This window comes from Rhinatrema bivittatum, chromosome 8, assembly GCF_901001135.1.
Source record: "Rhinatrema bivittatum chromosome 8, aRhiBiv1.1, whole genome shotgun sequence".
In the NCBI taxonomy this organism is placed as follows: Eukaryota; Metazoa; Chordata; class Amphibia; order Gymnophiona; family Rhinatrematidae; genus Rhinatrema; species Rhinatrema bivittatum.
Window position 1 is genome coordinate 152,013,823 of NC_042622.1, and position 17,768 is coordinate 152,031,590.

General features: G+C 45.5%; 1 protein-coding gene across 1 annotated transcript in view; it reads right to left on the minus strand.

Moving 5' to 3' along the window:
* Nucleotides 1-9,559: 9,559 nt before the first annotated feature.
* Nucleotides 9,560-17,768, minus strand: part of LOC115097951 (barrier-to-autointegration factor-like) — a 79,331-nt gene continuing 71,122 nt past the window's right edge. The window contains exons 4-5 of the mRNA XM_029614141.1: nt 12,151-12,293; nt 9,560-9,699 (exon numbers count right to left, since the gene is read on the minus strand). Of these exons, the coding sequence (XP_029470001.1) occupies nt 9,609-9,699; nt 12,151-12,293 (234 nt within the window). The 3' untranslated portion in view covers nt 9,560-9,608. The remainder of the gene's footprint in view (nt 9,700-12,150; nt 12,294-17,768) is intronic.

Consider the following 17,768-nt stretch of genomic DNA (forward strand, 5'->3'; position numbering starts at 1 on the left):
AGGGATCACCCTCCTTGACGGAGGTGAAGAAGATCAGTACTGGCAGCTGCTTGCTTCCCTAGTTCCTCAAACATTGTTCGAAATAACTCCAGAAATTGTGGAAGGTCTTGCAGTACTGGGTCCGAGCGCTGCCATAGTGGAGAAGCCCAGGCCAGAGCTTTGCCTTCAAGCAAGGATAAAATGTAAGTGGTCTTGGTGATATCATCCGGAAACAAGGATCTTTGCAGACGGAAATGCATACTGCACTGGTCCAGAAATCCCAAGCATAAGCGCGGATCCCCGGCGTACTGGGGTGGTATGGGTAGAGGAAGAACTGGCGGGTTGTAGCCTTGTGTTGCTGGCAGAACTGGCACAGGCAGAGGAGTGGAAATTGGAGTGCTAGATTGTGTAGCGACTACTGCGTCCAGCCGAGCATTGAGTCGATCTATGGAGGCTGCCATAGATTCCAACATACTCTGTTGCTCCATGAGTTTCTGAGCCAAGCCAGGAATTGCTCTTAGTGCGAAAGCCTCTGCCGGGTCCATGGTCTTGGCTTACTGTTATGTTTCAGGCGGTGGACCCTTGGTCTGACGTAGTACTTCAAATCACTCACGTTGGTAGGCGAGGCGAACTTGGAAGATCTTGTGCAGTGTGCAGAGGAAAATCTGGATGCAGGCGCCTCCTGCCGGTCGTGTGGTCCAGATAGCTGGCGCCTCCAGCGGGTTGTAACTGCTCTGGCTCACGGACACAAGTAGTCGGGTAAAGTCCAAAGAATAATCCGCAGCCAGTCCAGGGGTCAAGAATCCAACGATACTCCACAGCCAGTCCAGGGATCAGGAACCAAACGAACCTCCGCAGGCAGTCCAGGGATCAAGAACTAAACGATACTCCACAGCCAGTCCAGGGATCAAGAACAAGACGTAGTCAGCAGCCAGTCCAGGAATCGAGCACGGGAGGTCAAACAGCGGATCAGGAACGGAACACCGGAACAAACAAACCACGGGAGCCAAGAAGCCAAGGCAAGGTCTGCGGTGCAGACCTTGCCTTAAATACTCTTTCACAGATGGAGCTCACAGGAAGGAACCAATCCCATTTCCTGTAGTGGCTCCTTTAAAAAAATAGCTTCTGCCGCATGCGCGGCTCTAGGGAGATCCAGCGGGGGGCGGAGCCAGACGTGAGCAGGAGGACAGCCGACACCGCGGCCATGTTGATTGAGCAGCGGAACTGCCGCAGCACAAACCCGCTGAAGTCGAGTACGGTCACCGCGGGTGGAATGGTCTGCCGCGCTGGTGAGTGGCTGGCCCCGGTTGTGGCTTGCTGCCGCCGGTGGCCCTAACATCCAAAGGTATTGGTCAATTAAGTATTGTGGTTACTTATCCAGGTCCATTTCAAACTCCTGAGCCTAGTTACATATCCCAAGAAATGAACTGACTTCTGTTGAAACACACTATTCTCAAACTTGGCAAAAAGCTGGTTCTGGTGGAGATGAGAAAAGACCTTCATTACATGCTGCCTATGAGTGCCCTGCTCTGGGGAGGAGATCAAGATGTTTCAATATAAACCACTACATACTGAGAAAGGAGGTCTTGAAACACATCATTGAAAAAGGCTTGGAATATGGCAGAAGCATTACAAAGTCCAAAGGCCATGACCGTATACTCGTTGTGCCCATCCCTATTATTGAAGACAGTTTTTCACTCATCACTCTGTCGGATCCAAATCAAGTTATAGCCCCCCTCCCCCCCTCCCAAATCCAGTTTGGTAAAAATCTGGGCACTCTGAAGTCTATCAAAAAGTTCAGAGATTAGTGGCAGGGCATAATAATCCTTAACTGTGATCTTATTGAGACCCCAATAATGAATACAGGGCCTAAGGCAGGACTTACCAAACCGTGGGTTGGGACCCCAAATGAGGTTACAAAACCTTCAGCTGGGGGTCACAAGTGCCTCAGATGGCAGCATTCTTCTGGTGCCAGCAGCTTTAGCGAAGGTAAAGGGTGAGAGGGGATCAATTGGGGAGGAATGTGAGAGAAGGATTGGAGGGGAGGAGGTGATGCTGGGATATGAGAGAGGAAATGGGAGATGGGAGGTGAGAATGAGGAGGGAATAGAGGATGGGATGAATGGGAAGGGATGATTGAGGATCAGTTGGGGTTTATAAGAAAAGCAAGGGCTGAAGGAGAGAGGGATCTGCTGGAGGGGAGGAAGTTAAGAGAGGCGGTCCTCAGGAGGCATTAGAGGTTAAGAGAGGGGATCAGCTGTTGCAGGGAGGGTGACAAGAAGTGATTGTTGGAAGGGGGGCCACACCTCTGATAATTTGTTTTGGTTATCCTTTGGGGTCATGTGAATTTTTATGTGCTAAAATGGGGTCACATTAAGCAAACGTTTGGGAAGCCCTGGGCTAAGAGATCCATCCTTTTGTAAGAAGAAGAATCCTGTACTTTGATGGTCAAATAAAGCCTGAAGCCAGATTTCCCTGAATATATTGAGACATGTCCTTAGTTTCTGGGCCTGGCAAGGGGTATGCCTGGCCACATGGAGGAATGGATCCAGGAAGCTGTTCAATAGTGAAATCGTACTCTCGATGCCATAGGAGTGTTTCTGCTAAAAACATCTGTGAAAGCATGGTACTACATTGGAAAGCCGGGGATATTTCCACTACAGAAGCCATGAGAGTGGAAGCTATAGACCCCAGGTCAGGAACACAAGAAGAGAGCAAGAGGGAGACTAAGAGACAATATATCCTGAACACAAGTGGGTTATGATAAACCCAGAAGAACCATACAGGAAGGCAATTAAAGGACCCAGAATGAAATGGGTTCAGAGTGCCACGTACCCACTAGAAGATTCAGATCCACTGTGACCTGTTGTACCCCTCCTTAGTTCAAAAGCAACAATGGAGACCAGTGCAGGATTGGGTTGAATAGGAATTCTGTGCAGGTGGATAAAATACAGACTAATGAAATTGCCTGCTGCTCCGGAGTTGATAAAGGCAAGTTTCTGCTGATCTTGATGGCCAACATAAGGAGACTGAGATGCTGGGCCACATGATTGAGAGGCACCTTAACAAGATCCAAAGGAATCTGCTCCTGTGAGGCCAGAGACTAATGTTGACCAGACCTGGATTTATGTGGACAATTTCTGACCAAGTTGCTGAAGTCTGCACAAGAGAGACAAAGTCCCAGCTGCTTCCTGCAATCTTTCACCTTTTGGGAAAAGCAAATGCCAGTACGGCCCAGTTCCATAGGTTCCTCAAGTGGCAGAACAGGGTAGGCCCATGGAAGAAGGCTGGAAGAAGGCTGAAGCTCTGATTGTTGTTCACGAATATGGACATCCAGGCATAGACAAAAGAGAATAAAAGCATCTCGCTCTAAATGTAGGTCCGGACAGGTCAGCTCATCCTTGATCCGATCCGCTAATCCATTCCAGAAGGCCGCAGCAAGGGCCTCATTATTCCATCCTGTCTCTGCCACGAACATGTGGGTGCGATTGAGAATGAGGTAGAAGTCAGGGCCGAGACCGGGGGGTGGTGGCGCGACCGGGGAGGCAGTGGGGGTGACCCAGGGTGTGGGGGGGAGGCAGGTGCAAGGCAGAAGGTGCCTAGGGCATCTAATCCCCTTGCACTGGCCCTGTACAAATCTATACTGAAAACTAGATAGCCACTGGGGAAAATGAAGGACACTGATGTGGGAAGTCTGAATAGATAGTCCAAGCAGCTCACAGTGGCATCTGCAAGCCAGAGGCAAATCCAACAACAGATGCTTACAAACACCAAACCACAGCTGCCCAAGGGCAGACATCTTTGGGGCTGCGAAGGGACAGTAGCAATCAGACACAGAGTGAGTGTGTTTAAGGAAAGAAGAGAAGAAGGGAAGAAGACAGGAGGTGAAAAGAAACAGAAAAAAATGAGACCCTCAAAAAGGAATTAGGAAACGACTGAGAAGGAGAACATGTTAAAAAGAGGCTGGGGCCAACCGATTAAAATAATGAGATCAGACAACAAAGGTTAAAAGAAAAATATCTTTTGAGTTTTTAGTGACTGGCATATGCTATCTTTGGGAATTTACATTATATATTTTCTTCAGTAATCCACTGTTCAGAGTCTGTTTTTCGGGCTTTCCATTTTATTTTTGTCTACATATTTTTCTTTCTAATTTGTAGTTCCTTATTCTATATTAGGTAAAGGTCGATCTGTGTTCTGCATAAGTAACTGATGTACAGTATTTCTGTTAGCGTGAAGTTTCTCTGTAGGGATTTGTAGCTAGGGTTTGTGTTACTTCCTAAATTGTTTGTCAGTGAAAAGTGTTCGGTTTGTTGTTACTGATATGAGTGTTGTGTGTGTAAAAGGAGGAGAACTGAGTGAGTGTGCATGTGTGTGATAGTCTTTTTGGGGGATGAATGAGAAGAACGTGTGTGTGTGTGTGTGTGTGTGTGTGAGCATATATAGTATGTGTGTGAAAGAGAGTATGAGGGTGAACATTTGAGTAGGTTTGTATATGTGAGAAAGTTTGCTGCTACTGGTGCACACCGCGCACAGACCAAATCTGCAACAATCTCTGGGTGACTGGAAATCAAAAGTTCTCAGGTATGATCACAGTCCCCATGCTGATTCTATATCTTACTGCTGTCGCCCACTATCACCCTCTTCCCCCATCCCCCAAATGTCTTTAGTAACAGGAAAGGGCAGGACTGCTACATAGCCTATCCACTTACACAACCTCACTGGCCCCATGCTGATTCTATATCTGACTCCCCCCCAAGCTTCCTTAGTAACAAAGGATAGTAGGGCCACTGTGTGGCTTGTAAACACACACTGGTTCACAGAGGATTTTATGTCTAACTATTACTGCCCCCCCCCCTCCCTCCCTCAAAGAAATTCGTCAGACCCAGGTCCAACCAAATGAGGTGAAGGGGAGGGGTTTAAAATTGGAGGATCGGGGAATGGAGCAGTTAGGGATGAGAAGAAATCAAATTGAAGGTTAGCCAGTGGGATGGGGAAAAATTGAAGGCTAACCAGTTGAGGGGGAATAGTAAAACTGAAGGATCACTGGGGTTAGTGGAGATATTTTGATATGTAAACAATATTAATCTGGGCCTGGCCCTTTCTCCCCCTTCCAACCCTGTGTCATAGAGTTGGGGCAGGGGAGTGAAAGGAAGAGGGAGAAAACCTGGTTTGGTTGGTGAGGACCCAGGAAAGGGCTATGAGGGGGAGGAGGAGGGAGAGGGCCTGGTGTGTAGGAGGATCCAAGATTATAGGGGAGGATATGGGAGCAGAGAAAGAGGAGGGATGAGAAACTGGGATAGGAGCCATGGGTTGGAGGAGCAGGAGGAGAAGGAATGAAAGGTCCTGGGACAGTGGAATGTTGGGGTGGGGGGGGGGCGGAGAAGAAGAGGGGGAAAGACACAGGGCCAAGGTGGGTGGGCCCACTTAGTTTTTGCCCTGGACTTCAGCATATTGAATATCTACCCTGGTAGGGGAATATCAGTGTAGCACATCTGCAGTTTCTTTTTCAGAATCCTTCCTAGATCTGCCCATGTGTGTCATGTATGAAATTCTTTTCTATGTTCGGTCAATTGAAAATTAGGATAATAGTGCTTCCTAATCTTACTTAAACAGGCCACAGAGCAATGTTAACAATCAAAACTGTATAAAAACAGAACTCCTGGTCATCCTAGTTGGCTCCGTCAGGACTGCATTAGCAATTCAGCTTTAAAATCCATTACCAAAAAAATGCCCAATTTTTTGGCAATTTCAAATTTCTAGAGAAACAGGAGCATTTTGTTTTTGGAATCCTCTAGGAAGGATTCTCCATGTGCAATTTTGTGAAGCTGAGTAAAAAGAGGTTGGGGCTTGGAGAGAACAGAAATTCCAAATTCCTGGTTTGGAATGAGTGGGGGCCGGCTGTGCTTTGACATTCTCACTTTATGGATTAAGTCATTCTTTCTACGAAAACAGTCACATTGTAGGACATGAATGGGATTAATTACTATTTGAATGTCAAGCTGATGCCCACAGGATCTGAGAAAGGAGCCATCCAGAAAGCCGTCATTTCCCCAACCGTACCAAAAGAGGTAGGATCAAAAGTATAAACCAGTGTATCATCCCAAGTTTAGTCCTTTTCCTCTGGCTCTTGTCAGGATTTCTCCCTACTATGACACCTCTCTCTTGACTCCTTCCCATCCGACTTTCATCAGGAATCCTCCCCTCACAATGGCTCTCTCCTTACTCCTTCCTAAGGTGGCCTCTGATACATCCACAGAATAGAAGACATTTGCTTGGTAAATAACTGTACCAAAATTACTACATTTATAAGGCCGACCTTCTTTCGACTCTCATCTTCTTGGGTTGTCAGTTCAGTAGCAGTGACAGCAGGCTGGCAGCGAGGGGGCACACTGGCACCCCCAGTCTCTATGAATAGTCCTTCTCCCCCCTCCTATACTTCCTGATTACAAGAAAGTGAATACTGTGGGGTAAAAGCAGCCAAAGGGACAGGGAGCATACTCTCACCATTTCACACCCTACTGGCTTGCCACTACTCTTCCCATACCAAGAAACAGAGGTATGTGATAAAGGGAGAGATGAGAGAGGAAAAAGATAGATAAGAACCTAAAGGAAAGGAGAGAAAAAAGAGAGAGAATCCAAAGGCAGGAAGAGATGAAGAGGACCCTGGTGGAGGAGGAAGAAATGGAAAGGAACTTAAGGGAAAAGATGGAGATTAATTTAAAGGGGATGGGAGATGAAGAAAAACCTGAGAGAGAAATGGGAGGGAATAAGTGGAGAGGGAAGTCAGCATTACTCATCCTTCTAGTCCTCTCAACAGCCTTTGTCATGGTGGATCACAATCTTCTCACCAGATTACATGATACAGGACTGGCTGGTTCAATACAGGCCTGGTTCACATCTTTCCGCCAAAACTGCACCCAAACTGTTTCCATGGGAACAGTGCATTCTGATCCACATTCACTTCACTGTGGAGTACTTCAAGGTTCCATTCTCTCACCCACACTTAATATATACTATATCTAATTCCTCTCTATGAACTCACTAGAGATTGACACATCACTCATTTCTCTTACTCTAACGATATTCAATTCCTGATCCTTATAGGTACAAATTAAGATCAAATCATCACTCATGTCAATGGATCCTTAGAGAAAATCACCAACTGGTTGAGCCAAAACAAACTAAACCTCAATCCCAAAAAGACTGAGATGCTCTGGATTGGGAACAAAGAATCGTATCACTTGCTCCTAAAAATGGTCCTTGAAGGAACAACTCTTTCTCTCAGCTCCCAAGTTCAGAGTTTTGGCTTCATATTAGATTCCCAACTCACATTTAAATCACAAGTTCACATGTTAGTAAAAACAGCCTTCCTCCACCTCCGCCAACTCCATCACCTCTGACCATTACTCAAAAACACCAACTTCATAACTGCCATCTGCACTGTTGTCATTTCCCACCTGCACTACTTCAATGTATGTAGTCATCCCCAACATCCTAAACCATTGTTTGTAACTTATTCAAAATGTAGCTGTCCATCTGATTTTGAGGGTACACTAATTTGACCATATCACACCAGTCTTGAAAAGTCTTCACAGGCTGCGAACACTCTACCATAACAAAGTCAAGATCTTGACTCTGACCTATAAATTGCTCAAAGACCTTACTCTTTTTTACCTAATCCTTATGAGCCCACTCTACTCTCTGTCACAAGCTCACCTCGTGACCTCATCCCTGAGAGCTATATGCCTCTTCAGCACCAGGTCCAGAACCTTTATAGGTTCCGTCCTTTTGGAACTCCTTGCCCCCTCACATCAGACTGGCCCTGGACCTCCTAGTCTTCAGAAAGCTACTGAAAACATGGTTATTTGAAGCAGCCTTTGGGCCCTAGTCACAGACATCAATGTGTGATCTGAACCCCTAAAAACGTTGGATCAGACCCGGACAACTGTGTTTCCCCGGACTGTTGAGAAATCCTGCTTTGTCTATTATATGACATCTTAACCACACAGAACTATGAAGCAAACCCTCTACCTCTGGCCTGCTATAACCCTCTCACCCCCTACTCCTGGGATAGACTGTCACCTTTTCAGAGTTATGTATCTGAATTTGCAGTCTGAATTTTTATTGTCTCATCTGTCTTCCTCTTGTCCTGTTATTTGTTTTTATTTATGAATGTGTTTTCTGGGAGCCATTTCAAATGTTGGATGATGTGTAGCATATAAATGTTTTAAATAAATACATGTAATCTCTCACCCCCCAGTTTCAGAGTCTCAATTTAACTGCATACTGTACGGTTATTGTCTGGTCTTTCTTTCCCCTGCCTTGTCGCACTGTACTTGGTTCCTCGACTGTAACTCGATGGTTGCATGTGGAGGGAAGGGAATGGAAAGAAACGTGGAAGGTGGTAGGAGAGAAGAAAGAACTGAAGGGAAAATAAAAGCGAGGGGGGAAGGAGGAGGGAGATGATGCACCACATCATCTGTATTTCCATTGTTTAAATTCTAGATCTGTCCATGTATGTCATCTGTGAAGTTCAGTCATTTCTTTTTCCATGTATGGTCAGATTGAAAAAAAAAAAAAAGACAATTGTGCATCCTGTTCGTGCTTAAATAGGACATGGGACAATTTCTTTAAAAGCAAAACTGTCCTGTATAAATCAGGACACCTGGCCACACTACTTTTTCCCATCTAGCTCTTATCTGGGCTTCTCCCTCTCAGGCCGATGCAATATCAGCTCGCGTAAAATGGGTGCACATGATTGAGCTCCCGCTCTCTTAACGCATGCCCAGCCACCTCTCCTGGGCATGTGATGCATTATTTAAATAAGGGACAAATCATGCATCCCTAGTGCATCCATAACACCGGGCGCCTAAGAGAAGCGGCTGTGCGCTGGTTAGGAAAACAGACGCTCAATTAATGGGCGTCCATTTGCCTAACCTGACTGCTGTCAAAAAATTTTTTTCATGCTCTTTCCTGTGATTCCACCTCCTTTCTGTAGGAGGAACTACAGAAAAGCAGTATTTTGGGCTTTTTTGTGGCTTTATGGGGTTTTTTTTTTTTAGACGGCTCAGAGTGTGTAAGACTTGACGTCAGTCCTGGGGCTGGCGTTAGGTTTTCCTCATCTACATGCATTTACATGTGATGAGCACTATTAGCTATTTGCTGGTTTGGACGCACGTTTTGGACATGCTAATCTCCTTATTGCATCAGGTGTTAGCCTACCACGTCCAAAACGCATGTCCAAGAGCTTGTTAGCCTGTGCATTAGGCTCAGTGCACGATATAGCATTGGCCAGTCTGTGAGGCCTCTGTCCTTCCCAAACAGGTCTCATCAGAATGAGAATTCTCCCTCTGCAAGACCTTCTTATTTCTTCCCATTTGGCTCTGATCAGGGATCCTCCCCCTGTGAAGCCTCTCTCCTTACTCCTCAAACAGCTCTCACATCCCCTGCCCATGTTTAGACCACGTACTGTAGTGCTGTCTTGTAATCTGAGAGGAGAGATGCAGTGCTTGAGCTGAGGAGAGGGAATGCACGTATATTTAATATGGCACATTTCATTCTATTATAGAACAATAAGCTCTTGCTGTACTTCTTCATCCACTTTTATTGAGCAGGAACACCTAGCAATTAATAACATACTGCTTCACGGTGTTCTGTTTGGCTTGCAATCTCGTCCCTCTTAGGCACTGAATTGCGACTTGGTGATCCTGGACAGAGCCTGGAAACAGGAATGGACAATGATGTCACAGCAGTGTCAACCAATTGAGGCATGAGCAGCCGAAGTGTGGTGCATAGAGGCACAGCAGACCAGAGTCTCTCTCCAAAATAAGATAAATTTGTTTTCATCTGTTGTTCAACAACATTTCTTCAATTCTGTAGCATGTCAAATCCTGACCATACCCATAAAAATACCATATTATAGGGTGCCAACTCCAGATTCTCAATACAGGAATACCATTCTATAGTGTGCAAAATCCAGAGTTTTCCCATAGGAATTCCACATTATAGTATGTCAAATCCAGAACCTTATTACAAGAATACCACACTACAGCAGGCCAAATCTAGAGTAGCCCCAGTGAAATACCTCACAATCGGGCCGATACAGTAAAGCGCGGCCGTGGTTACCCAGTTTTTAACCCGCTTTGGAGCACGTTTTGGATGCGTAAGGCGTACCCGCGATTCAGTATCGGCTTTTACACGTCCTTACCGCTTGCCAAAAAGGACGTGCATCCCTTTCCACCAGCCGCATGTATATGACATGTTAATGATCGGATTAGCTATTCCCTCCGATACAGTAACGAGCGCCCAAATTATCACCCTGTTAACCAGCTCATTTACCGCGTCTTTAACCTGAATATTTACCGCCTACCCTGTCCCTGGCATTAGTGTGGTGTTCACTCAGCTTCGTACCAGACAGCGGTTGAGAAATGCTCGAAAAAAAGCGGCTTGGTCGTCCGAGGTCGGGCACTCAAGGCAGCAGTGCCTCCGATCATGGACGCCCGGATATTTATCATACCCCGTGTGATGGCAAAGGAAAAAAACTGATTGTTTTCCTTCACACTATTGAAATTGAAAGGATTTACGCAAGCTTTTTCCCCAATGTGGAACTCAAATCGGACACAGAGTCAACCCAAGAGAAGAACTGTTGGTACCTTAACAAGTTGAAATGATAAGATCACTTTAAAAACATTTTACATTGAAACTGATAACAAGCCGCGAGCTTGGACGTCCGGCCGGGCGCTCAAGGCAGCAGCTTGCCAACAGCGGTGCCTACAGTGGCTTGGACATCCGCTGCCTTGAGCGCCCGGCCGGACGTCCAAGCCGCAACCTCGGACATCCAAGGTCGCAGCGTCCATGACTGGAGGCACCGCTGCCTTGAGCGCCCGGCTGGACGTCCGAGGTCGCGGCTTGGACATCAGGCCGGGCGCTCAAGGCAGCGGACGTCCATGTACAAACTCCGGGTCCCTCGGAGAGGCGCGCTCTGCTCCCTCGGGCCTCCCCGGCTTCACAGTGTTAAAGGGGCTCCTGCCCTGAAGCAGCTGTGCCGGCCGCGCGATTCCTGACACTCCGGGGATGAAGAGAGGGCGCAGATCAGGAGAGCCACGAGCTTGCCTCCAATCATGGATGCCCGGATATTTATCAGACTCCGTATGATGGCAAAGAAAAAAAAATTGATTGTTTTCCTTCACACTATTGAAATTGAAAGGATTTACCCAAGCTTTTTCCAGAGGCACCGCTGCCTTGAGCGCCCAGCCCGGATGTCCAAGGTCGCGGCTTGGACATCCGGCCGGGCGCTCAAGGCAGGGGGGTCTGTAGAAAAGAACCATCCACTTACCTGGTGGAATGACATTTCAAATGACAGGTACCAACGCACCCTGGATACTGTACAGGTGCTGCATACTGCTCTATACAGTAAAATGGATTGCGAGCGCCTACCGCTTCATTGACGCGCTTTGGACGCCGCTTGGATTTGCGTCTAATTTGAATACTGAATCGAGTGGTATGTGAACCAAAATATGCACGCGGCAAACGAGCGAGCACCCGGCACTACCGCACTGTTTCTTACACGTCCTTACTGTATCGGCCTGTATATTGTGCAGATCCAGATCCTTACCACAAGAATACCATGCCATTGTAAAGAAGGTCAGTGTAACTAAAACATTTTCCATCTTGCCTACCAAAGGTATAAATATGTGTTGGCCTGAAACATTTTTTAGTTTCCAGCAATTGCTTCTTATTTATATTGGTAACTCAGTTACCAAAAGACTTGCTAAACTCTCTCCCAGGCATCTTTTAAAGACTAAAAAAAAGCAAGTGACTGAGTAAAATTCATTTCCCATTGTCTCAGCAACTCATGAGTCTGAGCCCAGCTGAAATACACAGAAGGGCTGGATACAGCATATTCACAGGGAATCAAAATAATCATAAAAACTGGACACTGTACCTAGTTCTATGTATATGATATGATCCAGCTACTGTAAATAGAGATGTGTGTGAAAGGAGCCAGTTATTGTAACTAGTGTTATGTGTTTCCAGAGTCAATTAACATAATAAGTTAGTCTACTGGCATGGTGATGTCATAGAGAGTTTGTAGAGTGGTGTTGCATCAGAATCCTGCTTTTATTCATACGTACATGGAAAGTGCCTATCCCCACTCCATCCCGCTTACATTTCCTGACAGGTGCACGACATCCATTCTGCCAGAGCACGGCTGCAGCTGGCCCTCTGCCTCTTGTTGGCTCTGCAGGTCTTCTTTAGCCATGCATCAAACCCTGCTGTGTCCTTCTTATACACATTCAACAGATCAGCAGTCTAAGTTAAGAGAAGAGCGGAAAAGGATCACTCCTGTAAAATGATACCAAGAATTCCTTACATGGAACTCATGCACTGAATAGAATTTAATAATCACTCTCTGTTCAGTTGGGATGGAGGGTACCTTGGGTGTGGTAACACCCAGCTCAAACCCAGGGCCCCTCTTGTGCTTTATTGCTTAGATGCCTGGATGCTAGTGCTTGACTGGCTGTTTAGAAAGTGATATAGCACCCCCGTTCACTTCACAGCATTCCTTCAAATGTTAGCATCAACCTCTGGCCACCATCCTCCCTCCCCCACACTACTGTCCAAACTGCTATTCCTGCCCCTGCTACACCAATATCTTAGGAAATATGGTCTCTGTCTGCAAAAGCTGCTTGACCTTATCTTGTTTGGTATGGGGTGTAGGAGAAAGATTGGATCTGGCAGTTCGTGTTGGCTAATTGTCATAACATAGTAACATAGTAATATAGTATTGTCGGCAGAAAAATTCCAAATGGTCCATCCTGTCTGCCCAGCAAGCTTCCCATGGCAGCAACTGCTCCATGCAGGTTACCCCCATGCCTTATGTTAAGAATAATATACTTACAAGTAAGACCAAGCAACTTTCAAACCCATAACAAAATTACTGCAATATTTTTACATAGTGAGCAGCCTTCCAGATACTTCCAATAATACTGCTTTAACGTTCTTTGCTTTTGGGCTTGGCCACAGAAGCTTTATCCCCAATGTCAGCGAATCAGTACCCCAGACTGTAAAAGTTGAGGCCCAGCATTGTCTGTCTTCAGAATCCAATACCCCTTTTTTCACCATCCCGCCATCAAAGCGGAGAGCGATGTTGCAGTTGTGTCTAAATCATCAAGGCTAATTGGTTAAGAGTAATAATCCCCCCATGCCTTCTGGTTAAGGATATTAACTGCCATTCCATGTAGGTTACCCCCATGCACCCTTTTCTTCATTATTATTCTCAAGCCTTTAGGAATCCATGGTCTTATCCCATGCCCTTTTGAATTGTTTACTGTTTTCGTCCTCACCACCCTCTTCCGGAAGGGAATCCAGGCATCCACCTCTTCCAGAAGGGCATTCCAAGCATCCACCACCTCTCTGTGAAAAAATATTTCCTGATGTTGGTTCTCAATCTTCCCCCCTGCATTTTAATTTCGTGAACCCTAGCTCTACTGTTTCCTTTCCAGCTAAAAAAGGTTCAAAGTTGTGCATCATTAAATCTTTTTAGGTATCTGATACAGACCTTCAGAAATCTAAAAATATTTAACGATGCACAAACTTTCAACCTTTTTTCGGGCCGATACAGTAAGGGGCGGTAGAAAGAGGTGCGTTAGTGCCCGGCACACCCACGTTTGCCGCACGCACAATTCGGATCACCTACCGCTCGATACTGTATTTAAATGGCATGCAAATGCAAGCCGCGTCCAACGTCGCGCCCATGAAGCGCAATCCATTTTACTGTATAGGTGCTATACAGCGCCTATACAGTATCCTGGGTGCCCTAGTACCTGTCATTTCAAATGACATTTGAAATGACAGGTACCAGGAAGTGGATCCCAACTTTAATCAAAAGAAAACCTAAGGCGAGCAAGGCGCAGGGCGAAAAGCGACTCGACATGCTATTAAAATATTGTAAATAAAGTGTAACAAAAATTAACTTACCTTTCTTACAGTCCTCTCTGCCCTCCTCCGGAGGCGCACACTGCGGCTCCCGGCGCACGAACGGGCGTGCGTGACGTCACAGCGTACGTTCATACGCTTTCGCTGACGTAGGCGCACGTCAATTTGGGTGCTCAAGCCAGCGAAAGCGTATGAACGGACGCTTTCGCTGGCTTGAGCACCCAAATTGATGGGTGCCCACGTCAGCGAAAGCGTATGAACGTATGCCGTGACGTCACGCACGCCCGTTCGTGTGCCTTTGCTGACGAGCGCCCGTGCACTACAGGCGTGCGTTCATCCATCTTCGCCGGCGGGGGCTGCTGGAAGCCACTTTTGCCGCCGGCTGCCCCCGGGAGGCAGGGGAGCTGCAGTGCACGCCTCCGGAGGAGGGCAGAGAGGACTGTAAGAAAAAGTAAGTTAACTTTTGTTACACTTTATTTACAATATTTTAATAGCAGGTCGAGTCGCTTTTCGCCCTGCGCCTTGCTTCGCGAGGAGGGGAGAGAGGACTGGGCTGCCCCGGACACCGGCGGCCAGAGCAGGTTGAGCGGGGGCTGGGGGAAAGTTTGCCGCCTACCCTTACCCTGCCTCTAGCTCAGGGGTAAGGGTAGGCGGTAATTTAGCATAAGAACATAAGAAATTGCCATGCTGGGTCAATCAAGGTCCATCAAGCCCAGCATCCTGTTTCCAACAGAGGCCAAAACCAGGCCACAAGAACCTGGCAAGTACCCAAACACTAAGAAGATCCCATGCTACTGATGCAATTAATAGCAGTGACTATTCCCTAAGTAAAATTGATTAATAGCTATTAATGGACTTCTCCTCCAAGAACTTATCCAAACCTTTTTTGAAACCCAGCTACACTAACTGCACTAACCACATCTTCTGGCAACAAATTCCAGAGCTTTATTGTGCGTTGAGTGAAAAAGAATTTTCTCCAATTAGTCTTAAATGTGCTACTTGCTAATTTCATGGAATGCCCCCTAGACCTTCTATTATTCGAAAGTGAAAATAACCGAGTCACATCTACTCGTTCAAGACCTCTCATGATCTTAAAGACCTCTATCATATCCCCCCTCAGCCGTCTTTTCTCCAAGTTGAACAGCCCTAACCTCTTCAGCCTTTCCTCATAGGGAAGCTGTTCCATCCCCTTTATCATTTTGGTGCTCTTCTTTGTACCTCTCCATCGCAACTATATCTTTTTGAGAATGCGGCGACCAGAATTGTACACAGTATTCAAGGTGTGGTCTCACTATGGAGCGATATAGAGGCATTATGACATTTTACGTTTATTAACCTTTCCCTTCTTAATAATTCCTAACATTCTATTTGCTTTTTTTGACTGCTGCAGCACACTGAGCCGACGATTTAAAGTATTATCCACTATGATGCCTAAATCTTTTTCCTGGGTGGTAGCTCCTAATATGGAACCTAACATCGTGTAACTACAGCAATGGTTATTTTTCCCTATATGCAACACCTTGCACTTGTCCACATTAAATTTCATCTGCCATTTGGATGCCCAATCTTCAAGTCTTGCAAGGTCCTCCTGTAATGTATCACAGTCTGCTTGTGATTTAACTACTCTGAATAATTTTGTATCATCCGCAAATTTGATAACCTCACTCGTCGTATTCCTTTCCAGATCATTTATATATATATTGAAAAGCACCGGTCCAAGTACAGATCCCTGAGGCACTCCACTGTTTACCCTTTTCCACTGAGAAAATTGACCATTTAATCCTACTCTCTGTTTCCTGTCTTTTAACCAGCTTGTAATCCACGAAAGGACATCGCCTCCTATCCCATGACTTTTTTAGTTTTCATAGAAGCCTCTCATGAGGGACTTTGTCAAATGCCTTCTGAAAATCCAAATACACTACATCTACCGGTTCACCTTTATGCACATGTTTATTAACCCCTTCAAAAAAATGAAGCAGATTTGTTAGGCAAGACTTCTCTTGGGTAAATCCATGTTGACTATGTTCCATTAAATCATGTCTTTCTATATGCTCTACGATTTTAATCTTGAGAATAGTTTCCACTATTTTTCCTGGCACTGAAGTCAGGCTCACTGGTCTATAGTTACCCGGATCGCCCCTGGAGCCTTTTTTAAATATTGGGGTTACATTGGTCACCCTCCAGTCTTCAGGTACAATGGATGATTTTAATGATAAGTTAAACATTTTTACTGATAGATCAGAAATTTCATTTTTTAGTTCCTTCAGAACCCTAGGATACATACCATCCGGTCCAGGTGATTTGCTACTCTTTAGTTTGTCAATCTGGCCTACTACATCTTCCAGGTTCACAGTGATTTCATTCAGTTCGTCTGACTCATCACCCCTGAAAACCATCTCCGGGACTGGTATCTCCCCAACATCCTCATTAGTAAACACGGAGGCAAAGAATTCATTTAGTCTTTCTGCAATGGCCTTATCTTCCCTAAGAGCCCCTTTAACCCCTCTGTCATCTAATGGTCCAACAGACTCCCTCACAGGTTTCTTGCTTTGGATATATTTTTAAAAGTTTTTATTATGAGTTTTTGCCTCTATGGCCAATTTCATTTCAAATTCTCTCTTCGCCTGTCTTATCAATGTTTTACACTTAGCTTGACAATGCTTATGTTTTACCTTATTTTCTTCAGATGGATCCTTCTTCCAATTTTTGAAGGATGTTTTTTTGGCTAAAATAGCCTCTTTCACCTCACCTTTTAACCATGATGGTAATCGTTTTGCCTTCCTTCCACCTTTCTTAATGCGCGGAATACATATGGACTGCGCCTCTAGGATTGTATTTTTAAACAATGACCATGCCTGTTGAACACTTTTAACCTTTGCAGCTGCACCTTTCAGTTTTTTTCTAACTATTTTCCTCATTTTATCAAAGTTTCCCTTTTTAAAATTTAGTGTTAGAGCTGTAGATTTACTTATTGTCCCCCTTCCAGTTATTAGTTTAAATTTGATCATGTTATGATCACTGTTGTCAAGTGGCCCCACCACCGTTACTTCTCTCACCAAATCTTGCGTTCCACTAAGAATTAAATCTAAAATAGCTCCCTCTCTTGTTGGTTCCTGAACCAATTGCTCCATGAAGCAATCATTTATTACATCCAGGAACTTTATGTCTCTAGCAAGTCTTGATGTTACATTTACCCAGTCAATATTGGGGTAATTGAAATCTCCCATTATTATTGCACTGCCAATTGGTTTTCTTCCCTGATTTCCCTTAGCATTTCATCATCTGTCTGACCATTTTGTCCAGGTGGACGGCAGGTTAAAGACGCGGCTAAATTGCAGGTTAAAAAGGCGATAGTCGGGGCGCACGTTACTGAATGGGAGGGAATAGCTAATCCAATCGTTTACATATATACATGCCGCGGGCGGAAAGGGTTACCCGTAGATTTAAAGAAACGGTAAGGATGGGTTAAAAGGGATAGTGTATCGCGGGTTGGACTTTCGCGGCCAAATTGTGAGTAAACAGCGGGTTAGAAACGGGGGTAACTGCGGCCCGCACTTTACTGTATCGGCCCGTTTTGTTGGAAAGGAAACAGACCTGGGGGGGGGTCACAAAATGAAAATCCAGGGGGGAAGACTCAGATCAAGTATAGTCATACATGGCAACACATGCAAGTGAAGTGATCAGCGTCCCTGTTCATGTGAAGGACTGCATGTATTGCTCCATACATGGGACAGCTAACAGGATATCTGCTTGTAAGAAAATATTTCAGGTGGGTGTTTGTTATTTGCCATGTGTGCTTCTGAAAAATGTACACAGTGTTATCTTTTTGCCTATTCAGTCCTAATCCTT